This window comes from Pyricularia pennisetigena, chromosome 2 (genome assembly GCF_004337985.1).
Source record: "Pyricularia pennisetigena strain Br36 chromosome 2, whole genome shotgun sequence".
Classification (NCBI taxonomy): Eukaryota; Fungi; Ascomycota; class Sordariomycetes; order Magnaporthales; family Pyriculariaceae; genus Pyricularia; species Pyricularia pennisetigena.
The window spans coordinates 4,972,242-4,996,785 of record NC_043741.1 but is presented as its reverse complement, the minus strand read 5'-3'; the positions used below and the strand labels follow the sequence as shown (position 1 = coordinate 4,996,785).

The 24,544-nt window shown below is 56.5% G+C and overlaps 8 protein-coding genes across 8 annotated transcripts; 5 read left to right on the top strand and 3 right to left on the bottom strand.

The window, feature by feature from the left end:
* Positions 1–336: 336 nt before the first annotated feature.
* On the bottom strand, positions 337–2,237 carry PpBr36_01400 (uncharacterized protein; the record flags this gene model as incomplete). Its single annotated transcript, XM_029888586.1, has 5 exons — positions 337–1,013; positions 1,141–1,311; positions 1,429–1,726; positions 1,844–2,065; positions 2,214–2,237. The coding sequence occupies 5 exons, from the start codon at positions 2,235–2,237 to the stop codon at positions 337–339; spliced, it is 1,392 nt and encodes a 463-aa protein (XP_029751902.1).
* Positions 2,238–5,509: 3,272 nt separating this feature from the next.
* On the top strand, positions 5,510–7,124 carry PpBr36_01399 (uncharacterized protein; the record flags this gene model as incomplete). Its single annotated transcript, XM_029888585.1, has 2 exons — positions 5,510–5,867; positions 5,974–7,124. 2 exons carry the CDS (start codon positions 5,510–5,512, stop codon positions 7,122–7,124), a joined length of 1,509 nt encoding a protein of 502 aa, XP_029750892.1.
* A 1,426-nt stretch (positions 7,125–8,550) lies between these two features.
* On the top strand, positions 8,551–12,663 carry PpBr36_01398 (uncharacterized protein; the record flags this gene model as incomplete). Its single annotated transcript, XM_029888584.1, has 3 exons — positions 8,551–9,366; positions 9,482–11,751; positions 12,501–12,663. 3 exons carry the CDS (start codon positions 8,551–8,553, stop codon positions 12,661–12,663), a joined length of 3,249 nt encoding a protein of 1,082 aa, XP_029750893.1.
* PpBr36_01397 (uncharacterized protein) lies at positions 12,044–12,934 on the bottom strand (the record flags this gene model as incomplete). The annotated part of the gene is made up of 4 exons (XM_029888583.1): positions 12,044–12,145; positions 12,266–12,385; positions 12,547–12,666; positions 12,923–12,934. 4 exons carry the CDS (start codon positions 12,932–12,934, stop codon positions 12,044–12,046), a joined length of 354 nt encoding a protein of 117 aa, XP_029750886.1.
* Positions 12,935–13,388: 454 nt separating this feature from the next.
* PpBr36_01396 (uncharacterized protein) lies at positions 13,389–15,770 on the top strand (the record flags this gene model as incomplete). The annotated part of the gene is made up of 1 exon (XM_029888582.1): positions 13,389–15,770. The coding sequence occupies one exon, from the start codon at positions 13,389–13,391 to the stop codon at positions 15,768–15,770; it is 2,382 nt and encodes a 793-aa protein (XP_029750887.1).
* Positions 15,771–17,223: 1,453 nt separating this feature from the next.
* PpBr36_01395 (uncharacterized protein) lies at positions 17,224–19,514 on the top strand (the record flags this gene model as incomplete). Its single annotated transcript, XM_029888581.1, has 6 exons — positions 17,224–17,337; positions 17,439–17,574; positions 17,691–18,300; positions 18,396–18,524; positions 18,639–18,675; positions 18,831–19,514. The coding sequence occupies 6 exons, from the start codon at positions 17,224–17,226 to the stop codon at positions 19,512–19,514; spliced, it is 1,710 nt and encodes a 569-aa protein (XP_029750884.1).
* Positions 19,515–20,832: 1,318 nt separating this feature from the next.
* On the top strand, positions 20,833–22,233 carry PpBr36_01394 (uncharacterized protein; the record flags this gene model as incomplete). The annotated part of the gene is made up of 1 exon (XM_029888580.1): positions 20,833–22,233. The coding sequence occupies one exon, from the start codon at positions 20,833–20,835 to the stop codon at positions 22,231–22,233; it is 1,401 nt and encodes a 466-aa protein (XP_029750885.1).
* A 715-nt stretch (positions 22,234–22,948) lies between these two features.
* Positions 22,949–24,463, bottom strand: PpBr36_01393 (uncharacterized protein; the record flags this gene model as incomplete). The annotated part of the gene is made up of 1 exon (XM_029888579.1): positions 22,949–24,463. One exon carries the CDS (start codon positions 24,461–24,463, stop codon positions 22,949–22,951), a length of 1,515 nt encoding a protein of 504 aa, XP_029750890.1.
* Between the last annotated feature and the right edge of the window lie 81 nt (positions 24,464–24,544).

Genomic DNA, 24,544 nt, shown 5'->3' with positions numbered 1-24,544 from the left:
TTTTTTTTTTTTTTTTCACTCTTCTTTCACTTTTCTTTCACTTGCACGACATCCAATTCTTAGGGCTTTTCACCGCGAGTCACTAGGAGACGAGTAGCTATGACTGGGACACTATGTATTTGTCATTGATCTTATTGGGAAAAAGAGTACCATACAGGAATTGGGAAATATGGGTTCAATAGAGACAAGGGCAAGGTATTTCACCGCTAATATTTATAGAGTCACCTCGTGTTCTGCATAATTGTACACTGGCCCCCGCCGTTTAAATACGAGTGTATGACGCTAAATACCATTCGCCAAGCAATCGCAGGACAAGCAGCCTGCGTCACTCTTTTGTCATGGGGTATTTTCTTTGTCATCACCCGGCGCAGTCTTGCGAGAAGCCTGAGCGACTCCCGTCGTTGGCCTGGGCTCGACATGGGCCTGGCCATCAACCTCCGCCACGTCGTCCTGGCCGGGCGTCGGCTCCGACTCGGACGGCCCGGGGTTACCATCCGACCCTCCATCTTGCGCCGAGTCGGCCCACTCCTCGTCCTTGGGCATCTGATTCCTGCTGCTCTTCCTGCTGCTCCCTCGGCCGGCGGCTCCGGGCTCGTCGTCGTCCCCAAACAGCGTCGCCGTGTCGAGCACGTCGATCCAGTGCCTCGGCACGCCGCTGAGCCGCGTACTCCCGCCGCCGACGCTGACCCCGCCCGCGCCCTGCTGGTTGTGTGCGCTCAGGCGCCACCCCGCGCCGCTCATCCTCGACCCCGTCATCACCGGCGGTGCGTTCTCGGCCATGTTTGCGTGGTTCTGTTGGTCCGACCCCGCCGCCGCCCCCGCCGTGCCGCCGCCCCCGCCCCCGCCCGAGCGGCTGCACGTCCGCGTGCGGTCCGTGCCGCTCGAGCCCGTCTTGTGCAGGATCGTGCGCTTGAACGCCGCCAGGATGCTGGGGATCTTGCCCAGGATCGGCCGGCAGCCGGCTAGGGACACGACCACGATGGACGTGGTGTATTCGCCTGTCGCCCATATATCTATTGAAACAGAAGTCACGCAGGAGCCTCGTTGTTAGCAGCAAAGTCGGCGCTCGAAAAGGTGACGAGCGGTTCGAGGGTTATAAGAGCGCAGTAGCTGGCGGGGGGGAGAAGGGTTTGAACTCACAAAGTGACCTGTAGTCGTTGGAATCGCTCTTCAGGATCTGGCTGTAGGCGACCATCCGTCCGACGGTTGTCATGATGGTTACGGCACCAAGGCCCAAGAGTGCGTATACGGCGACACGGGCACGATGGTTGATTTGAACTTTCCATATGATTGGAAAGGGGAAGAGGAAGACTGGATTCGACAAGAGAGAGAGAGAGAGAGAGCGAGAGAGAAAGAAAGTCAGAAAAAAGAAAAAACAGACACCGAAAGAACGGGACGATGAAATACAGAAAAAAAAGGGAGACACACTGAGGACCTCGGTGACGAACTGGAAAGACCAGTTTAGCGTTATGGCATCAACAGACAGGAACACGGTACATTCGTCCACGCCATCGTAGATCCAGTTGACGGACGGATTCCGCCCGCACCAGAACGTGTCGGCAAAGACGGTCGCGATCCAGAAACCTCCGGCGATGAACGCGAGCGCGTACAAGGCGCGGCGCATCCCCAGGCTCGTGCGGTCGACGAGGACCCAGTAGAAGGACAAGATGGAAAACTTGGTGAAGTAGAGACCCGTGTCGAAGAGGTAGCTCGTCGCATACTGAAGCTGCAGTTGCGCGCCCGGATTCCCTGTCAGATTTTGGCCAAACCCTGTTTCTTATACGCATACACACACAAAGAAATGACCGGAGAAAACTACAAGTACTGGCACGAAAAGACTCACCTTGAGAATGGTTTCTGGATAACTGCTGCCCGGCTCTATGGGCTCCAGATACCCCCACGCAAAAGTCATCGTGTCGCATGTTACGACCGCCGTCGAGCTCACGAGGCCCATGAATAGCCAGAAGTCCGACAGAACAAGCCGCTCGGTCCTCATGCGCAGGCGCACAAAGACGCGCAGGCTGAAGGCCGACACGGCGACCGACCAAAGGCACCACTCTGTCACCTAAAAAAGAAAAAAAAAAAAGAAAATCCCTCCAAGGGCAAAGTGTGTAAGCAAAATGCCAGTTGTCGTCCAGGACCGGTCATGGCGAGAAAGCAAGACCGAAAAAAAAGAAAGAATTTCTGATCGAAAGAAGATCTAGGTAACATACGCAGACCGCGAGCGAGGAAGGCATCGCGAAGCCCAATGAGGGCGTGGCGGATGGCCGCCGGCAAGGATCGGCTTCGACGTCGGAGAGAAAAATGTCGGGAGAGGCTTTGTCAAAAGAAAGGGGATGCAGGAACTGCAAACCTTGTTTTCCCCGTCTTGCAGGAAAGAATCAAGGATAAAAACGAGACCAAAGGAGTGGGAAAGCAAACAAACAACCCGAAAACCCCCCCTATTGAACGGGAGTACCAAAGGAGAAAAGTCACACTGACAACAGCGGACAAGGCAAAAAAAGAAAAGAAAGGAAAAAAAAAGTGACCGCCTCGCGGCCAATATTCTGGAGAGGCAACGGTTCCTTTTTTTCTCTTTGACAAAACAAAGCTTTATTTTCTCTGTCCCCTTGTTCCTGGCGCGGCAGAAGAGGCAGATCGCAAGACACAACCGTTTGTTTTTTTTTTTTCTTTTTGCTGGATGTGTATTACCTTTTTTCCGAACTAGTCTCAAAAATGGTCTCCTGCAAGCTGCAAGCACTCATACCGGCAGTCAAAACGAAAAAAAAAGAAAAACTGCTTTCCGGCAAACGGTAGTGCGGGATGGTCTCGAGGGGAGCTTGGCAGAGCAGATACCAGATACAGCTTTGGTGGTTTCCAAGCTTTCCCCGGGCCCCCAGACCCGCGGCGTCGAAGCCTGGCGCCTCCACGGCAGTCGGCAGACGGGAATGTCTTGGGGTAGACTAATGGGCTTTTTTTTATATTCATTTCTTTTTTTTTGGCAAAAGCTGAAAAGCAACAAGTCAAAGCAGTGCAGCTTCTCATCAAGCAAATGGTATACCATATCTCCCCACATACTTCCGCTTTCAAGCGCCACCCGGCCCTAGCAGGGGCCATGACAGGGCGCCGGGCCAAGCGCTAGACGAGCCCATTGATAATCTCCTTGAACCTTAAACTGAACCTCGCGATCGGAATTTGCTGTAGCCGGATCGAAGATGTTGTAGAGCAGGTCGATGCCGTTATTTTTCTTGCGCGCCGCCGTTGCTTTTTCCCTTGCCGTCTGGGATCTAGAGTTGCAACTGGCAGTTCCGAGGCTAAAAAGTTGATTGCTTGTCTGCGAGGTTGTGAGTAGGATTTTTTTTATCATCTCGCTCCCTCTCCAAGTAGGGCAACGAATAGGAGCTCGAGGATTCTTTTTGTTTTTTTTTTAAGCTCGTGCCTTGACAATCCATCAGTGCATGGGCTTCTACAACTTACTCAGGTGACTAAATTTCTGCCACTTTGCTTGGGAAAACCACGCGAGCAAGGCAACCACCACGATATAGTCTTGAAATACGAGTCAAAAAGCCCAAGCCAGGAACGGGACAAAGTATCATCTCCACGACTGTCGAGTCCACTCTCGTGGCAGTCATCTGAAACGTCGGCCGAAAGCCAATATGGTGGTTTTTTGTACAGTCTCTTTCTCTTCTGGTCCCCTGAGCTGATTTTCTTTTCTTTTCTTTTTTTCTTTTTTTTTTTTTTTTGGCGAGTTGTGGACTTTTTTAGATTGGTATTTAACGATTCCCTCTGCCTTTGCCTTTTCGTTCACCATGGCGCCATCTTTTTGTACGCCGTGCTCCGTCGCCACGCTGTTCCCAGGCGCAATATTGTATTGTCCGAACACCGGATCCGAACGCTGAGAAGCACGACATGTTGCATGCATGGTTGAATCTTTTGACTCGTGGCAGTAAAATACCTACCTAGGTGGGCAGGTAAGAATCTCAGTGCTGCCAGGAAAGGAAAATACTTATATCATTAGTGCCGTGGCCGTTCGCCTCGGAGAGGTATCACACTCCGGCCCCGAAAGCCGCCGGGCAAAGATACCTTTTTTGGGGCAGCGAACCTTGGCGATACACACAGTAGGTATACGTGGTGAATCGAGAACAGGCTAGGCGAACTCCCAGGCGCATGTTCCTACATGCTGCAATGCAATGCAATGCAAGGTCATGTAGCTTGCTTTGTTTTGATCTGACCAGCCAGAGAATGGACAGGGAAATACTACGAGTATACCGCTAACGAAGACTTGGACTATGCCTGTCTAGTCCCGAAAGGAGCTCAACCTCCGGGCTTTTTTTTTTTTTTTTGTTGAAAGCGAAACAAAGTTTGGAATGGCCTTGCAAGCGAGGCGGCTATTTTGGTGAAAACTGGATTGGGCATGGGGTACAATCTAGACCGTCTTCAAAGGCGGGGGATGTTGGATCATCCCATCCAAAGGGAGGCGCGCATGTCATCATAACAAAACGTTTTGGTTCCAGCTGCTGTAATAACTACATGTAGACTAGTGCGGTTTTGTTCTCCTCTGGATGGACCCTTGTGTTTTTTTTTTGGGGGGCTAACCGGTAAGCCTAAGTACAGATGGAGAAACAGAATATCTTTGCTGGTTGGGTCTGCTTCTACAAAAAGGGTTTTCCTGCTGCGGCCAGCTCGCACCGATATTTGAGCCGGGAGACAAGCAGAACGTGGTCGAACATTACCTCCCGCCCCCAGCACAAGATATAGTTTGCAGAATGTGTTTGCGACAAGGAAGTAATTTAATTTGGGCGGCATAATAACGCGTTGCTTCACCTCATCCAGCTTCCTGGTATTTGTTACATATTATCCGGACAGTTTGTGGGCTGATGTTTCTCGTTGGTGCTTGCTGGTACGGCATATACTTTGGTGCTTGCGTGCCGCTGTGCCCTCTTTTAAGCATCCCCTTAGTCGGTCGTACGGATAAGGTTCAAGCTTAAGAGCCCATAACCAAGCAGAGACTATGCGACGGACCCCTGGCGGTACAAATATCTGCTTTGTCTCTAATCCCTCCCCTGTAGTGAATGGAAAAAAAAAAAAAAAAAGAGACACGACTCGCCAAAACTTTTCCGGGGCATGCAATGCAGTGACCAGGGGACGTGTGTTGGCGCTTGGGGGTTTTCCCCCCTTTGTACATACTGTAGATATCCAGACCAAGCTAGACAAGCAAGGCTCGCCGAGAGCTGCTGCTCGACACGTGCCAAAATGCATATCTTGCAGCGTGGTTGCTTCCATCTGGCATGTCCTCGTGGCCCTATGGGGCTCTGGACTAGTCAATCCGCGTGGAAGAGAGTCGAGAGCCGAGAAAGATAATGAAAAAAAGGGGGGAAAGAAATAAGTCATCAGATAAAATCTCGTACCCAAGTACCTTGTGTTCTTTTACAGTATTTCCACTTTGTAATTTTTTTCTCTTTTCTTCCCCTTCTCCTTCTCCTTCTCCTTCTTATTACTCAGCTGAACAATCTGCCCTACATGTTGAAACATGCCGGCCCAAGAGACGCCCACAAGACCCCCCACGAGGCTGGCGTGTGAACGATGTCGAAACCAGAAGCTCCGGTGCGAATGGCCCAAGGATGGAACGACCAAGACTTGTCATAGATGCAGCCGAAAGGGAGTGTACTGCATGAGGACGCTCTCCTGTCGCCCCGGAAGACCCTCGCGCTTGCGAGAGGCCAATGCAACGCCCATCAGCTCTCCTTCTTTGGTTGAGCAGCAACCGCTACCGCTACTCATGTCCCCTTTGCCGGTCGAGCAGCAGCCGCTGCCGTTGCCGCCGCTGTCAAATACAGGATGGTCGCCATCCTACAGCCAGGTCACTTTGATGGACCATACACCAGACGGTAATTGCGTGGTGAGTTGGGGAAGAGATTGATAAAACCGACCTGCCAACTTTTTTTTTTTTTTTTTTTTCTCTCCCCCGCCTGAAAGGAACTGTTTACTAACAAGTCAACACGCCGCAGTATTCCCCAGGTTTCAACTCCATGATGACAACCCAGGATGGGGATGTCATGAGCTCCCTCTCTTCGGAGTGGAGGAGTTTTGATCTCGCCGGCGTGCTACCGCCGGACGAGAACGCCGATGACCAACAGGTGGGCTGGTCACTGCCCAGCCCGAGCCCTTCTTCTCTGCAAGACGCGCAGTCGTATCAGAACCCGCTCAAGACGGTGTGGCCACAACAAGAAGTATATCACCCGACTTCCGAGCCTCAGCAACAAGGCTTACATTCACTTCCGGAACAGTTTCTCGCTTCAGCCCCGAGCCCATACTCGCCGTCTCCATCGTTTCCAGACCACCAGAACGTCCAGACGAGGTTCGGAGACGGTGACGTCTGCAACGCCGCTTCTCTCACCAGCCACCTGATGGGGCTTATGTATTTGTGTCAATCCCAGTTCAGCCTCGAAACTTCATCAGCGAGCTCAAGCACGTCAACGCCGGGAGGCCCTCGGCGGCAGCAGCACGCATCGAAGGTATGCCTAAGCGGGATACTAACCTGCATCCAGAGGCTCTTGAGCCTGCTGGCGCCGTACCTGTCCCCCTGGGATGGGCGGCACGGGTCGCTGTCGGGGGTGATGGCGGCGGTGATGGACGGGCCCACGAACCTCCTTATACTGTCGTGCTACGCCAAGATCTTCGAGGCCTTCCGCCAGCTCATGTCGGGAGTCTACAGCCGGCTCCTCAGCGGCCAGGCCACCACCAACCTGTACCGGCTCAAGATCGACGACATCGCCATCGACGGCGACGGCCACCTCGAGATCCTGATCCTGATGCAGATCATCACGCACAAGCTCGACACCCTCGGCGCCATCCTGGGCGTGCCCGCGAAGCACCGCGTCGGTGCGGGCCGCGACCTGAAGCACGCGGGCGGCGCCGCGACCGCCCTCGAGGCAGATGTGGCGGTGGCAGAACATCACCGGGTCGCCGAGACGTACTGGGAGGCGGCCTCGCTCGACGACCTGCTTTCGGGAAGCGCGGGGAGCAAGCACGTGTTTGGAGAGGAGGGTAGTCCCATGGAGAGCGCGGCAGCTGCGTTTAGGGAAGAGCTCCGTCTGATCAGGGGTCTCCTGGACCACAAATGGGGGGAGCACATGGCCGGGTAGTTTCTGTGGAACTAAAATAGTTTGTGGGTGGAATTGCTTTTTTTTCCCGGTTTAGTCTAGGGTCCAAACAAGAAAACGAAAAGAAAAAAAAAAAAAAACAGGATGAAAAAGAGACTTGCAAGAATCAGGACCGTTGCCAAGACGGAGGGTTCTCGCCTAGTCTAGTGTGCTATGAGTAGAGACCAAGAAAGTAGAGATGATATAATTTACTTTGATTGATTCGGATGGTTGCAAAGTCTAGGGGGGTGGATGACAGTGATTGCTTATTTGCTATTTGACCCTTGGCCCTAGGCGTGCAGAGTGGGATTTTGGTTTCCCACCGAGCAACTCTAAAAGTCTTGGGCAAACTTGCACTCCTTGCCAAGTCGAACCTTGTTCCAACCCTGCGTCAGGGGGACGAATTGGAGATGGCATGGCGTTTAGTGAAGGGGGTCCTGAAGTGAGCGAAAAGACAAATTTGTTGTGTTTGCAACTCGTTTTTTCTCTCTCTCTTCTTCGCAACAGATAAAGCTCCCGGTGATGAACAGAACCAGATGATTCGTTCTTGGGTGGAAATGTCGAGGCGGGGCTCACTTCATGCCAGCCAAAAAAATACTAGTCGGGTTGCCATTGACCAATGGTAAAATATTATGCCGGGGATGCTCAATTGGTTCAATAAGAAATCCTTTTTTTTTTCTTATCCGGCTCGTCATTGTAATCGTCAACCACTTTAAAAAAAAAAAAAAAAAATTAAATTCTTATTGAACAAATGAATCGCGCGTCAATTCAGGGTCCATGGTAAATCAAGACGGTTATGTATGGCTAATATAAAATGCGGCGCCGTTCCGCATGCAAGCCCAGCCTCAACCGCCGCAATGTGTGTGGTTGCTTCTCCTATTGTGATGCATGCTCGGTTCGGTGATAGAAGCGGGGTCCGGTCTGGGCTCAGCATATACTCGGAGCTTGACGGAGTTAATGTGGAGACTCCAGTTTTCTTACTGCGCCGGCCTCATTATCATACCGATCCGATAGCGCAATCTGATTAAATCTCTTGGCCCCATGATTATTAATGGTGCCCTACTAGGCAACGCTCCGAGCTGTGCTGTATCCCGAGTGGGTTTTTTTCTCCTGTGGGCTTGTCTTGCTAGAGGATTGTTTGGACAGAACACACTCGATTGGCTGTTGTTGTTGTTTGCTTGAAAATAGAAAGACTGCGCGACAACCGCCAACAGTAAAACAAAAGAGTCACAGAGACAACTAGGCGTGCGTCTGGTCTAACTATGGCTTTTCTAGCGTGATAACGCATCCTCGACCCGCAGATCCTTCGATGACGTTGCCTCTCAACTACCCACATGGTTCGAACCTCGCGAACGTAAACCGCCCGTTCAATTGAGCTGAGCTTCCTGCTGCAAACCCGCGCCGACTCCCTGATTGCGAGGATCCGGAGATGACCGATTCGACCTCAAGCCTCGGCGGCGCGACCATGATGGCGTCCAACGCTCAAATGAGCCCCTCGTTCCCGCACCCTCCCGCCGCCGACGCCCCCGCCCGCAGCGACAGCCTCAGAACGGTCGGCGCACACGGCGCGGCGGCGGCGAGGACGACGACCCCGGCCGGCGCGACGGTGTACGGACCCGACGTCCTGCCGGACGGATCCCTGAACCCGCGGAGCTGCATCATCTGCCGCAAGCGCAAGGTCAAGTGCGACCACCTGCAGCCCTGCACAAACTGCCGCCGCGCGCGCGTGAGCTGCGTCTTCCCCGCTCCCGGACGGGCCCCTCGTAGACCGAGGCCCAAGGACCCAAACGGCCCGACCGCGAGCGGCGAACCCGGCAGGCACGGCGCCGCGAGCGAGCGCGAGGCCGAGCTGATGAAGAGGTTGCGCAAGCTGGAGGGCATCGTCGAGGACCTGAGCGGCCAGATCGAGCTCGAGACGGCGAGACATGGAAGCACCGGGGGGCCGTCGCCAGACGCCATGCAGGAATCGCCCGGCAGCGTCGAGCCTAGGAGCACGGGGCGTGGGAGCTCGTCGTCGACCACGGGCGTGAGGGCGGCGAGCACGGCGAGCAACGCTAGCCACAGCAACTTGAACTCTAGTCATGCAAACGGAAGCCCCCACAAATCTTCACAAACCGTCGACTCGATCCAAGACAGCCCGCCGTCGACGACGGATGTTGCCAAGAAATTTGGCAGGCTTGTGTTACACGACAAGGGCAAGTCTCGCTACGTGAGCAGCGGCTTCTGGTCCAGGATAAACGACGAGGTATGCGAGTTTTTTTTTTTTTTTTTTTTTTTTTTTTTTTCTCCTAGAGTCCCTCTCTCCCTCTCTCCCAACCTCTATAGATTGCGCATGTTCAGGCTTGACTAACGGACCCTAGATTAATGAACTACGGGCCGAAACCGAGGAAATGCTAGATTCAGAGACTGACGTCTCGGACAACGATGACAGCCCTCCGGCTGTTCCACTGCCAGACACGTATTCCAACGGGTCATTTCTGTTTGGCTACCGCTGCTCAGATCTTGACCTCCGAAAGTTTCATCTACCACCTTCTCAAATCATGTTCATCTGGGACGTCTACTGCGACAATGTTAACCCCGTTACCAAAATCCTTCATGTGCCTTCTACCAAGGCCATGTTGCTCAAGGCCAAGGATGATCTGGGAAACATCGATCCCTCCTTCGAAGCTTTGATGTTTGGCATTTACTTTGGAGCACTGACGTCCATGGACGAGACCGATGTCGAGATGCACTTTGGAGCCACCCAGGCGCACATGCTACAAAAGTATCGCTACGCTCTCGAGATGGCTCTGGCAAAGGCCGACTTTCTCACCTCGACCGACCTCATGACACTGCAGGCTCTTGTGCTGTTCGTCATGCTCGTCAGGCGACGGCAGGATACTCGTCTGGCCTGGACCATGACGGGAGTGGCTGTACGCATCAGCCAGTCGATTGGGCTGCACCGCGATCCGAGCAACTTTCCAAACCTGACGCCGTTCGAAGGCGAGATGAGGAGGAGGCTCTTCTGGTACCTCGCCCTCCTCGACCTCCGCGCGGCCGAGGACCAGGGCACAGACGTCGCCATCCACGACCTGGGTTACGACACGCGGAGGCCTCTGAACATCAACGACGACGACTTCGGCCCGGACAGCAAAGAGCTACCCCCGCCACGCGAGGGCGAAACCGAGATGGCGTTCGTGCTCATGTCATACGAGGTGCAGCCCTATGCGCGGAGGATCCTGCTTTTGTCGTCGGCGGCCGCCTCCATGTGCCCGCGAGCCGTGAACACGCTGGAGGAGCGAGAGAAGCTGCTGATGGAGATCAGCGGCATTGCTGAGCGCATACTGCCAAGGAACGGGCCGGCTCCCAAGATGGACATTAGCATCCTCGCCGCCATGATCGTCCGGGTCATCCTCAGCAAGATGACAATCCTGGTGTACCAGACTTCGCTGATCGGGCCGCACGACGCCTCTGAAGACCTGAGCCAGGAGCGAAAGGATCGCCTGGTGTTGTCTGCGATCGAGGTCTTTGAGTACAGCCACCTTGTTCTGCACGACCCGCGGGTCCGGCGGTGGCGGTGGGTTGCGCACGTCTTTATGCAGTGGCAGGCAGTCACCTTTCTGCTCCTCGCCATCTCCACGGGGCCGTGGAGTCCCATATCCGAGAGGGGCTGGTCGGCGCTCGGGACCATGTTCAGCGGCGCCACGGCCGCCGCGGAGATCGACCGCATATCGGACAACGCCGCCGTCTGGCTGCCGTTCAAACGGCTCTACAACAGGGCCAAGAGACACCGCGTGGCGGAAATCGCCCGGCTCAGGGCCGATCCTGCCGCCGCGGGCGAGCTGGATCGCGAGTGGTATCCCAAGACCCTCCCCACGTCCAACTTTGGCACCCTGTCAGGCAGGATCAAGATCAAGGTGGCTCTGGACAGGTGGCGGGAGCTCGTGCAGGCGCCGGCTCTGGAGCCTGAAGTGCAAGCCTCGTTCAGGCGTGACCAGGAGCGGCAAAACCCGCACTTGCATAACTCTTCCTGCAGCATGGGTGCATCATCCACTTCACTGAAGAATGCTGCGGTCAACGACTTGGCCGTGCAGCCTGTAGCTGTTGGACAGCAGCAGCAGCAGCAGCAGCAGCGGCAGCAGGATGGCGCCAGGGCAACGGCACCAGCAGCGCAGCAGATGGACCCCGACTTCCTGCAGCTCATGAACCAAGTCATGTCCCAAGACACGTTTGCGTCTCAGGACATCTGGCCGCTCGCTTTCCCCGTCGAAAGCGTGCAGGCGCAGAACGCCGGACTCGCATTCGGGTACGCCAACAACAGGGCAGGAGGGCCGGGCTTCAGCCAGCCGCCGCAGCCGCAGCCGCAGCCGACGGCGTCCGAGACGCCACTGCTCGACGCGGCCATGCGCAAGGGCGACGCGCCCCCGTGGATGTGGACGGAGACGGGGGCTGCGGCGGCGGCGGCGGTGCCCGGTGGCGATTTTAACAATCTGGCAAGCGTCATCAACCTGGGCACCGCGGGCGGCGATCAGTTTGGCGGCCTCTCGTCTCTCGAAGACTTTGACATGAACATGGACGACGAAGACTTTAACTGGCAGACTTTTAACGACAGCATACGTGGCTTTTCGACGACTGGTTGGGGACAGCTGCAGTGATTTTTTGTCTTTTTTTCTTTTTTATGGCGTTACTTGGGGGGGTTATACCACGATTCTTTGCTTTCTCTGGTTTTTCTGGTTTTTTCTGGTTTCTGGCAAATATGCTTGGAAATCCTTTTTCTGTATGATTTATATTGGGAGGTTATGTGTGAGGAGACGACTAGAGTAGAAAGAAGATTGGAAACTGGGGACAAATCTGGTATACAGTACGTAGAATCGCCCTTTTGTTTTAATGTACGTCCCATTCCTAACAGGTCCCAACGGCCGCTTGTCTTGCTTCATCCCGTCTCAATTGTCGAGCAGAGGCAGCCTGTAGTGGTGACCAGTGGTCTGGTCCAAAGGGTTTCCGGCGGAAGAAAAGCCATTGTCGAACAGAGCGGTCATGGTCATCTACCGACAACAAAGAAGCATGCGACCTGACATGGCCACACGTACAGGCAACAATGTCTTTGTCGCATCGTATGGGTGGGGGCCCGACAATGCCTTGACCGCTGATGAATGGCGACTCACATTGACCAAATGAACATAAATAGAGAGGGCAAAGTCATGATCGAGCATGTTCCGTCGTAGATGCTTGACGAACCACGCACACCAAATCTCCATCTCTGTCAAGCACGACACCAGCCACTTCTAATCAGCCCACTGAGTATTTTCAGACAAAAGAAGAAAAGAAAACAGCACTCCCTCCTCCTCTACCACCACCAGCGCCAAGCACACACAAACAAACAAAAATGTGCCAGTACAGCCGCACAGTCTTCACCTGCGCCGTGTGCGGCGAGGCAGTCACATACCAGACGACGATGCGCGTGCCCTGCGCCCGCGTCGTCGCCGGGCACGTCTCGAGCTGCGACGTCCAGACCATCGTCAGCAACCGCACCGTCCAGCGCGGACGGTGCAGCAAGCACTGAAGGCTGCTTGGGAGATTATTTCCGAGACGGTGATGATGGGTTTCCCGCTGCGGAATTCTGACACGTCACAAGATGTTTCCTCCCCTTCCCTCTGGTGGGGGTTTTTTGTTCGGTAGCTGGCTGCCGGGAGAGATGCTGGCTTTTGGTTTTGCGAGCCACGGTGTCTACTCCCAATCTCTGCGGGTGCAGCTTGGTTGGTGCAGTGTAATAGTTTTCCGAGCTGGGCACCTGTCACAGCTGATATAGTATCGGGTCTTACCAGCCTCTCCATGACGACGTGGCATCGCCGTGCCGTCGCCAGTGGACATGATTGTCACCTTGTTTATATACGTGTTTGCTCTTGCCCCCCCCCTGATGTTCCGTGTCCAGGCCAGCTGAAAACAAGCCGCAGTTTACCAAAAGTTGACAGGTCAACTACAATTTCCGACTTGGTCTGTCTTCATTTCACGCAGAGGAGTAAGCTGAATATTGTGAATTTGTGTCACAGAAGTAGAAGAATGGCTTTTTTTTCTGCTCATGATTTATACAGCCACGAAAGGGAGTCGTTTGCCTGATTTACAAAAGGCTTGGGCTCACTTCTATCTCCTCGTGGGCTTCTTTCCCATCTTCCACTCAAGCTGGTCCTCTTGACGATTGTTTGCACGCATGTTCAGGCTGCATTAAACCCGGTCAGGCTGCATCAACTCGGTCAATCCACTCAATCCTGCTGCTATCATACCGTCAAGATGCCAAACACGCCTCGAGTACTCCTGGTCCTTGCCGCCCTGGCGCCCCTGGCCTGGGGCAGCCCCTCATCGGGCAATCTAGGTGCGCGGCAACTAGAGACGCAGGAGATGCCACGGCCAACATTCGGCCCCGTCCCGTGGGGGGAGCAGCTCGGCCGCGACGACTTCCCCTGCACAAAGCCGGGCCGGATCGCCTTCACCTTTGAAGACGGCCCTTCGCCGTATACGGCGTCGATCGTCAACACGCTGCGCCGGTACAGCATCAAGGCGGCCTTCTTCATGACGGGCGACTTTCAAGGCGAAGGTCTGTCGCAGCCCCGGCACCAGGGCCTCGCCAGGTCCATGTACGGCCAGGGCCACCTCCTGGGCAGCCACTCGTACAGCCACGGCGACCTGCGCAGCTTCACGGAGGACGAGGTGCGCGCGGACCTGCTCGAGATGGAGGCGACGTTTGTCGAGGCGCTCGGGGTGGTCCCGACCTACTTTCGCGCGCCGTTCACCGAGTGCGACGTCGGCGACTGCCTCGTCGACATAAGGCCGCTCCGCTACCACATCGTAGACTACAACGTCGACTCGTTTGACAATGACGAGTTCGCCGACCCCGCGGACCTGGTTGCTTTCTTCAGAGAGACGCTGGCGGGCGCCGACCTCGCGGTCGCGTCGTACATTGTGCGGTTCCACGACAGCGAGGAGGCCACCGCCGACGGTCTCCTCGAGGACTTTATCCTCGTGGCCGCCGACCGGGGGTTCGAGTTCGTCACGGTTGGCGAGTGTCTTGGCGACGACCCTGGCAACTTTTACCGCAACTCGCAGACCGGCAACGCGCTGGGCAGCGGTGAAGAGCTGCCTGCTTCGCCGATCCCTTCCAGCGCAGAGCCGACTGCGGCACCGGCCAGCACCTCTTTTTCTTCCAGCAGTGTCGAGCCGGGTTCTTCTGCAAGTGAGACGGCTGGTGCGCCTGAAGTAACCGGAAACCCAGGTACTATGATCAGCGACACCCAGACGTCTACCGCTGCGGGTCAAGAGGCGACCGTCACTCCTGAGACGCTCACGCGGGAAACTCTGTCGGTAGCTTCTACCACGGTCGACACGGCTGGCTCGGAGGACTCGACCATTACCGCAACCCAGACGTCTGCGCAAACCGAGACGGACACAAGAGACGGCTCAGCGGCAACAAGCACTCCTACCGTAACTGGCACCTCAGACTTGGTCATTACATCTGACGGCACAACAACCATCACCCAGACATCTCTGTCTGGTACTGTTACTTTGACGTCTTCAGAGCAGACCACTGAAGATGTATCCCAGACAGCACTCGGGAGTTCTGTTGATGCAACACGCGGCCTTGTTACCACTCTGCTGGTTTCGCAGACAACTGGGGTCGCCACATCTGAAGAATCCCCTGCCTCACAGAGTCTCATAGCCACGAGCACCGCTTCCGAGACAACTAGCATTGGTTCTGGCATGCCGGCTTCGAGTGTCGTGGACGGCCAGGTTACTTCTGAAGCCCTCAGTGATCCCGGCATTATCACCAGCACCGGCACCGGCACCGGCACCGGCACTGGTTTCCGCACTTCTACGGCGAGTGTCACAGACAGTTGGCTTCCTTCCGAGACCGTCAGCGACTCCGACACTCCCAGCGCCACCATCAGCACTACCGTCAGCACCACCTGCACCACTGCCACTTGTGTCAGCACCACGATTATGAGCAGCGACGAAACGGCAAAATCTGCCACCTCCACAGACGGTGAATCCGAGAGCGGGCCCACGGCAACATTGCATCCTGGCACCGGCACAGGAGGCATCGAGACTCTGGACCGCACCACCCAAGACGCGCAGACAACCAGCCGAAACGTCCAGGGTTCATCCCCGACCTCGGCCTCAGACACGACCTCACTGCCGGCAGCGACCCGCGTTGAGAGTCCAGGAGATGATGCCACCCAAGCAAACACCCCAGCCGCACCATCATCCCCGACTTGCGGTCCCGAGACGACGCCGTCCAGCGCGGCTGCCCACCCGCCAAACCACGTCCATTACGCCAGCGGCACGACCGTCACGCACAGCGCAGGAGCGACACGTTGCCCGCGCACGACCGGCGATGCCGCCCCGCAGCCGGCAACGATGTGGGCTGGAGGAGCCCCGGCCAGCGACGACGGCAAGCACGCGGTGTACGCTGCCGGCATGCCGCTCGTCGGCGCTCGGCCTGCGGCTGCTGGCGTGGCTGGCCTTGGCGTCGGTGGCTTGTCGTCTGGTGCTGGAGCGGGCGGCGGGGGCGGCTCGACTGTCGCGCCGACGCGGGTGCTTGACGCGGGTGGCTTTGCTCTTGGTGGCTCTGGCCGTGTTGCCGTGGCTGTTGCGGCCCTGGCGTGGATGGTTGTTTGAGTGGGAGGTTGGGGGGGAATGTTGTCTTTGTGTCTGCTGGGGGGTCTTGTGCTTTTTTGCTTTGTGAGGAATGCCAGGCGGGGAAGGCTTGTATGGCAATGAGTATAGCCTGGGATTCATTTATTATTTGGCAAGTTTTTTATATATATATACATATTAATGAGTCACTGAGTAGCTGTGGACAGAGCGCTGCAATTTCTGGAACCAAAACTCTTTTTCTTGTTGCACGTTGCCTGTAATTAATCAGTTGAAGCATCTGACATGCGTTAAACCGGCAGGGAACCAATCCTCGTCTTCTTTTTTTCTTTCAACCAAACGTCACGTCGTTCGATTGAAACGACAGTCGGCCCGCAACACACCAGCATGACATCCCGAAAACAAACCCTCCCCCAAAAACCGCCGGAATGACCAGGCGCTCAACGGCATCACATACGTGCTCGAACCCCCAAGTCTGCAACGCATCCTCGATGAGAATTGCTGCATAAATCCACGACGGACAGGCGCAGGCATAAATGCTCCTCTGCGATATACGCAAATCTGACGGCTGGCCTTGCACCGTTCACGCTGTCGGCAGACAGGGTCATCGTGGACCTCGTCACGCTCGAAATATTGATCACCATTGAACTTGAGTTGAGCATTCTCGGTTCTTTGTTTGCACGTCTTGGATGTCACTTTCTCGCAGACGATAACCCCTTCTGTGGCATTTCCGTGGCAGTCGGACGATCTGGATGAGCCAAGTACCATGATTGACATTCAAGGGCGTGTCAATTCAGGATGATCGCAAGCGTTGATTTGCTAGTTTATGACCCACTATCAGTATAGATTAGACTGGGCTGGACTAGCTTGTCTAGTACCAAGTGCCTGTCTTGTCTAATCTAGTTTACCTATCCTCTAGCGTCCCTTCTCACCTTCACAGACCTTTTCCCTGACCTTTTCCCAGACCTAACCCTGACATCAGCATGCAATCCAACTTGAAGGAAAGCACTTGTGCGATGCCAAGGCTTTTCAAATCAATTCATGAGGCCCAACGCCGTATCCTCTCAAGTCACACTTGTTCAATCACCAACGAACCCTGGCGCCACCGACCTGCCCACCTAGCAGTCAGTGCCATCCAGGATACTCGATTCGGTCCCGAGGCTGGAGCAGACCAAGCGGCTCAGTGTCACCTTGACATCACACCATCGCCCCCAGGGCTCTTCCATCTTTAGTGTCCCTGAAATAATCAGACCCCTGGCCCTGCCCGCATGGACTCGAGATAGCGGCCGCACTAGGGGGCATCATCCAGACACGCCGCCTTCAACGCTGATGCGTCTATGGGAGCTAGGGCTGTCTACTTGGAGATTGGCACAAAACCCATACCTTCTGCTGTTTTACGGTGTTTTTCTTTTCTTCTCTATCTGGACCAGCCACGTGTGATACCCATCCACCCAGCAGCCGTTGCTTCAAGTCCACCATGCGACTCGGGTTCCAAGTCGCGCCGTTGCTGCTTTCGATTGTTTCCTTGGCTCACTCGGCCGCGATTGAAGGGGACCTGAAGCATGTTTCGAGCGAGCTGCCGAAATGTGCAGTAAGTTTTTTTTTTTTTTTTTTCCTTCTCTGCTAGGCGTTTCTTGCTTTCTGTGGCTGGCGTTGTAACTGACACTGTCCTCGCACTTTGTCGCGTTATAGTCCCCTTGCTTGGTCGATGCCGTCGAGCTTTCCACTTGTGCTGCGGGCAACACGACGTGCATCTGCAATGACAAAGCCGTGGCCATCAGCCTTACCGCCTGCATCAGGGGCGCATGCGGACTCGATGACCAGATGGGTGAGTTTTTTGGTCGTGATTTTTATAATGGTTGCAGATACTGGGGGACTCAAACATGAAGAAGAAGAGAGAAAAAAAAACTACCGCTGATAAACAAAATCTCCCCCGACAAAAAGAGTCACTCCGCATCAGCAAAAACGCATGCAACCAAGCCAGCCGCGACCTCACGGCCGAGAACCGCCGGGTCAACTGGGCCATGATGGCGCTCTGCATACCGTTTGCCGTGCTCAGGCTGCTGTCCAAGGTCGAGCTCCCGCGCCGCCCGGGCGCGGGGCCCTGGCTGCCGACCATGCCCGACGCCGGCTGGGACGACCTGTGCCTGTTCCTGGCCTGGTGCTGCACCGTGGTCGTGGGCGTCGTGATCGAGGTGCCGCTGCGGCGGGCCGCGCTGGGCCGCGACCTGTGGACCCTGTCCAAGCAGCAGCTGATCGACACGGGCTACTGGATCTACGTCGCCCAGCCCGTCTACATGTCCGGCATGGCCTTCCTCAAGGCGTCCTTTTTGTTCTTTTACCTGCGCGTCTTTGGGCTCGTCGGCTCCGTCTCGTACTTTTTCGGCCTCTGCTCCATGAGGCCTCTGCTGCTGGGCACGCTGTGGGTCAACCTCGTCATCGCCCTCGTCATCGTCGGCCTCTCCGTCGGCCAGTGCTCGCCCATCAGCTACTCTTGGACTCAGTGGGTGGAAGCCGGTCCTGGCAGTTGTATGGAGACTGGAAAGCTCTTGTGGTGAGTGCTTTTTTTTTTTTTTTTTTTTTTTTTTTCTCTCTCTTGTAACTCTTTTGGCTGAACCTTGTTTAACCTGTGCAATCACTGCAATGCAGGGCGCAGGCAATCACAAGCATGCTGCTGGACTTTTGGATCCTGGCCCTGCCTCTCTCCCAGATAGCAAGGCTGCATAGATCCTTGCCAACCAAGCTAGGTGTGGCCGCCATGTTTTCTCTCGGTATCATGTAAGCGACTTTTTTTTTCCCCTATTTTACCTGGGCTACCCACAAACTCCCACGCCACCACAACGAATAAACAGAAGCCCCCAGAAACCGACTGACTTGTCAATTTTGCCACAGCACCACGGCCGTCAGCATAGTCCGGGCCAGAGTCCTTGTGAGTTATAGCCTCTTTTCCACCAGACTCCTTTTTCTTTTTTTTCTTTTTTTTTTTTCTTTCTTTTTTTTCTGCTTCCAAAGAACCCCTTTCCCCATCAGGTCACCCACCCAACCACACACCCAGGCCAACCCAGCAGCTGATCACCGACGCAGGACACGACGTCCACGAGCGACAACCCCGGCCTGATGCTGTCCAACGGCGCCACCTGGAGCATGGTCGAGTCGTCGGTGGGGATCGTGTGCGCCTGCCTGCCCGGGATGCGCAGGTTCATCGTCCGCACGATCCCGCAGGCCTGGAGCTGGGCCGGCCGCAGCCTGGGGAGCGGGACGTCTGGCTCGACCCCCTCCCAGAAGCAGCAGCAGCAGAAAAAGAAAAACGACCGCCACGCCCCGCGCAGCTCGGCGCCCAGGCGGTTGCGCACCCTCAGCGGCAGCCTGCTGGAGACCACCGTCGCTGGTGCCGACGACGACGCGCCCTACGGCAGGATCTCGGACGAAGAAACGCCGTCCAAGAACGCGACAGTCACGACGACGATGGTGGGGCTCAAGGACGACAACGACGACGTCGAGAGCTACGCCATGCAGGACATCAAGACTCGGGACGGGACAGGTCGGAAACGGAGCGGTTCGACAGTGGCGTCTGGCTGCGTTGAGAGGGGGATGGGCCTCCCGCGCCCTCTCAGCGCGTCTTTGCCGCCTCCTCCCTGCGTGCATGACACCCGCGCCGAGACCGTGAGCCTGCCTGCTTCGCCGGGCATCTGGACGAAGCCGGGCTCGTTTAACAATATCTACAGCCCTCATGGGCATGGATCCCGCGGTCCTCTTCCTCCTCGTTGACAGCGGCCCGACCGTAGCTCAAGTCGCTCTGATGGAGAAACCTGGTTAGAACTTGTCAAGCCCCTCTCTTTCGATGACTGGGTCAAGATCGAAGGGATCCCATGGGAAGAGCAGGGGATAAGAAATCAAGACCAGCCCATCCAAGTAGCCTCAGCGCCTTTTGAGGTTCCGCGTTTGAGGGCCGCCTGCTACGTGGATGAATGGGCTGCGATTGGAGACCGGGAAATATGCCAAGAAACGACATTTACAAACAACCGGCTGCAGCAAAACAGCCAGTCGGACCAGCGCCTGCCCGGGCCTTGAAGGCGACAAGACCCGCGGAGGATCGAGCCACGTAGGGGATGCAAGCAGTGCAGCGGGATGCTGATGATTATAAAGGTAGAGCATAATGAGCGGTGAGGGGACGCGACGGCCACCTGGATGGAGATCTAGATCCGCGCAGGCAAGCCGCTCCTCCATGTTCAACTCGACCCCAGTCTCAATCTCATTATTGGAGTCTGGATTCTGGATGATGCACCGCACCACGCCGGCCAACTCTTTGTCATTTGCGTTGTTTGTATCTCGGTTGGCCTCAGTTGTGTTTCGCTCAAGGTTCTGTAAATATATATGACCTATGGGCGGAAAGCAAAGCTGGAGGTCTTGACGTCGTTGGACACACCCACAGCAGAGACGGCTAGTGGTTTGGGAACTACAGAGGCCCCGGTTACAAACCGGCAATCTAGGGATGTTTTTTTGGGTGTTGCTTGTACGATCTGCAAGTATATGATGATGTGCAGGTGGGGATATTCCGAAACTTAAAAGAATGACGACTAAACACTAATGACGGCGTTGATATATATAAGAAGCGCTTCAAGTTTCAAAAGACTTTGGCGCTCTAAAATCATGTTCTGACTACAAAACAGACGTTTTTGTTTTAAAGCTATCAAGGTAGCAACGTCGTCAGCAAGTGCTGCCAAGATCAAAGGGTCCCAAAGTCATCTCGCGATATTCACATCCATGTCATCCCTGCGCCGCAATCCCCGGCGCCAAATAGCTTGGCGTCGAGGCCAAGCAGAAAGAAAGTGGAAATATTTCTTGGTCAGGCCGCCGCGCCTCCCCAATGGCCAATGGGGAAATAGGCCATCTGGGCGAAGGCACTGCTTTCTCTTCAAGCTTACTTGCGTGGATACCCCCAAAAAAAAAAAAAGACTTGGCGAACTGTCATGGCTCGCTTAAAGCGACGACCTTTCTTCCAAATCCCCCATCTGTATCTCTTGTTTTGTGGGTTTCTTTTATTTCTCATTCTCCTAGCTCTATCCTCAGCAACATCCCGCCAACCATGTTTTCACCACTGCTAGATCCGGATCCCATACTCTGCACCACCGGCCCTAATCTCAACATCCAGATCGACGGCGGCGACAAGCACTTCTTCAGCCCCGGCGACACCATAATCGGCACGGTAAGCCGGCAGACCCCCATCGTCGCCCCGCACTGCTCGATCCGGCTATCGCTGCACGGCCGGTCCCTGGTCAGGATCCTCGAGTGGTCAGGGAGCCACGTCAAGACCCACGCCGGCCAGGTCGGGCTGATCCGGGACCTCGAGCACACGCAGGTGCTGTTCGAGGGCCCGCTGCACGTCGCCGCGGGCGCGGGCCGCGTCGCGCAGTCGTGGGCCTTTGCCGTCGACCTCCCCAGCCACGTGGAGCTGGAACGGCCCGACCTCGGCCTCGGCGGCAACCACCACTCGTTCGTGGCCGCCGCCGCCACGCACCCGCACCCGCTCCCGCAGTCCTTCTCCTGCGGCGCCTTCCCGCTCCGCTCGTCCGGCCACATCGAGTACTACCTCAAGGCCGTGCTGCAGTACCGCACCCACGGCGGCGGCGAGGGCAGCGACGGCGGCAGGACCCTGTCCGCCACGCTGCCCGTCGAGGTGCGCAGGCGGAACCACGAGCCGCTACCACCGCCGCCGCCGATCGCCGACTTCGGCGCCGTCACGCGCAGGCAGCCGACGTGCGTGCGGTCGTACCGCCTGCTGCCGGGCACGGACGCGGCGCGCGGCCGCCGGCTCTCGCTGCTGCTGCTGCAAAAGGCGCATTCCGCCGTGGGGTCCAGCAGAGTCCCCGCGCTCCACGGCGAGTGGGAGCTGACGACGCCGACGGTCGTGCAGCCCGGCAACCCGGCGCGGCTGGTGCCGGTCTCGGTGCGGCTGGTGCCCGACGACGCGAGGTCGAGCGCCGCCGTGCGCGGCAGCCCGCCCAGGATCCGGCTGCTGGCGCTGCGGCTGCGCGTGCACGGCCTCGCCGTCGTGCAGTGCCGCGGCGGCTGGCGCCCGACGCCCAGGACGCAGACGTGCAGCCGCGAGACCGAGTGCCGCATCTGGCCGCCGCCCGGCCCGCCTCCCGCCCCCGTCTACATCCCGTGCACCGACGGGTCGCCTGCGCTGGACGTCGCGGCCGAGGCGGGCTTTCTGCTGCCGGCGCTGACCCCGACGTTTGAGACCTTCAACATCAGGCTCTATTATCGCTTCGAGTACCGGCTACATGTGGAGATTGCCGGCGACGACGTCGAGGTTCTCTTCAGCGAGGAGGTGACGGTCTTGCCGCCCTTGGGAGATGGGCCGCGTCGTGCGTCGCTGGAGGGACGGTCTGAGTCGTGGATCCGCCCGCCATGCGAGTCTGAGCCACCACCTTCGTTCGACGAGGCCATGCTAGGGGAGGGACTCGGCAGACTGCAGGTATAGGCGGGCCAGGCATGAGTTCTTGATGTTTGTGTGTGTGTGTGTGTGTGTGTGTGTGTGTGTGTGTGTGTGTATGTATGCCTTGGAGAGAGAGGATTTAGATACCCAAGAGATACCCAATATACCAGCGTGATTTCCTCATGGTACACACCTATCAAGCGTCTTGTTTTAAGACAATGGGACCATCTGCCACCTCAGCCGAGCCAATTGCAGTCTCTGCTCCGGCCCTGTGTCGTATCTCGCCCCCTTTTTTGGTGGAGATATTTTTGCCGGTTGTGCTGTCCATGTCTTCTAGCTTTCATTTTTGCTGTTGCTCCGAGTTTTTTTTTTTTTTTTTCTTTTTTTTTTTCAGGTTAGCTGGATCGAATCTCGTCTGCGAGATTGCTCAAGTCATTCCTGGCCCTTCCGAACCTGTACCGCTGGGTCCGCGAGCTGATCGCGACCGTCACGCTCTAGACCATCACGGCCCCTATATGAATTTGTCACCTTGACGGGTACTAGTCTTGGCAGATGATATCTAGTGCCGTGTTTGAGCACGTCGGACGACGGGTCGGCCAGAATCAAGATGCACAACCTGTACAGGCGGAACATGAGAGTCATGGAACATAATCATGAAAATTATTTACTCGACTAAACAATACCTGTAGGGGTTTGTCATCATTATAAACGGCATTAAACATGAACAAAGTCCTTATTTCATCAACCATGAACCCTTTTCTTAAATCCTCCAGAGGGTGAGCGGGCCGTACTGGAAGGACTCGGCATCCTCATCCAACCCGACGATCCTGGCACTGTGCTTGCCGCTCCTCCTCGTCACGGCCGGAGTCCTGGCCGGGAAGCCTTCGAGCGACTTTGCGTACGTGCCCACGGCGAACCCGATCGCCTTGCTCATGACGCCCAAAGCCGGCGCGCTCAAGTTGGCGACCGTGTCGAATTGGGTGTGGTAGTTGGGGTCGAGAATGGCGCCCTCGACACCACCGTACTTGGTCACCTGCTCGGCCGTCTTGACCTCGTCGGCGCCCGTGCTCAAGCCGCCCGAAGGGATGCCCTGGTCGATGAAGCCGGCATAGTCGCTCCTGCCAGAGAACTCGCTCGGGTCCGACGGCATGTCGCGCGACGAAAAGTAGTCCTCCCACAGTTTCTCAATGTCGGCGGAGCCCTCGGGACCGGCCAAGCCGAAGGCGTCTCCGTCGCCGTCCAGGATGCCGTAGACGTAGTTGCTGGACCCAATCATGTCAAAGTTGAGGTAGGCGCGGATCTTGGCCAGCTCGTCGGCGGGCGTGTTGTCCGTGTAGTAGTACGAGCCGAGCAGGCCGTCCTCCTCGGCCGTCCACCACGCGAAACGGACCGCGTTGCGCACGCCGTACTTGGCCAGCTGCACGGCCGTCTCGAGGATGCCCACGGTGCCCGAGCCATCGTCGTTGATGCCGGGACCTTCAATCACCGAGTCGGCGTGTGCGCCCAGCATCACCACGTTGCTCTGGTTGCCCCACTTGCTCGTGGCTACGAGGTTGAAGCTGGTCAGGTTGACGTATTCGATCGACAGGTCCGCCGTCACGGGGCCGGCCTCGAGCTGCGCCAGGATCGCCACGCCGTCGTCGTACCGGATCATGGTAGTCGGCACCAGCGTGTCGACGGCGTCGCCGAGGACGCCGTTGCCGAACGTCGGGCTGTCGACCGCGTTGCGCACAATGGCACCAACGGCACCAGCCGCCTTGGACAGCTGCGACTTGAGCTCGAAGCTGCAGTTGCCGCGCTGGATGAGCGTCAAGGCGCCCGTCGCGACGGGGTAGTCCTCAGGGTTGCAGCCGAGGTTGGCCACGGCAACGACGGGGACGTCGTCAAAGGTGCCGGTGAGCAGCCTGCGGCCCGTCGTGGTGGTCATGGGGGCCGAGTCGTACGAGGCGTCGCCGATGACGATGGGGGCCGGGTCCTTGGCCACCTGGAAGAAGGTCGGCTGGCGCTCGACGTTGTAGTAGCCGGGGGCCTCCTTCTCGAGCGTCTCCTCGATGTACTGCATCGTCAGCTCGAAGCCGGGCTGCTGCCATTGTCGGTTGCGACCCTCGGTAGAGTAGGCAATGTCCTGCAGCTTCTGAGCCCTGGCGACCACGGCTTCCGTCTTCATGTCGGCCTCGAGCCGCTCGCCCGAGACGAGCTTGATGCAGTCCTTCTTTTGCGCCGCGGCGAACGATGCCAGCCAAACGGCGGCGGCGGCGGCAATCGAGGTCCTCATGGTTGCTTTTGGGTGGCGTGGGTTATCTAGATGTTGATCTAAAACTAGGGGTCTGGTGAAAAAAAAAAAAAAAAAGACAAC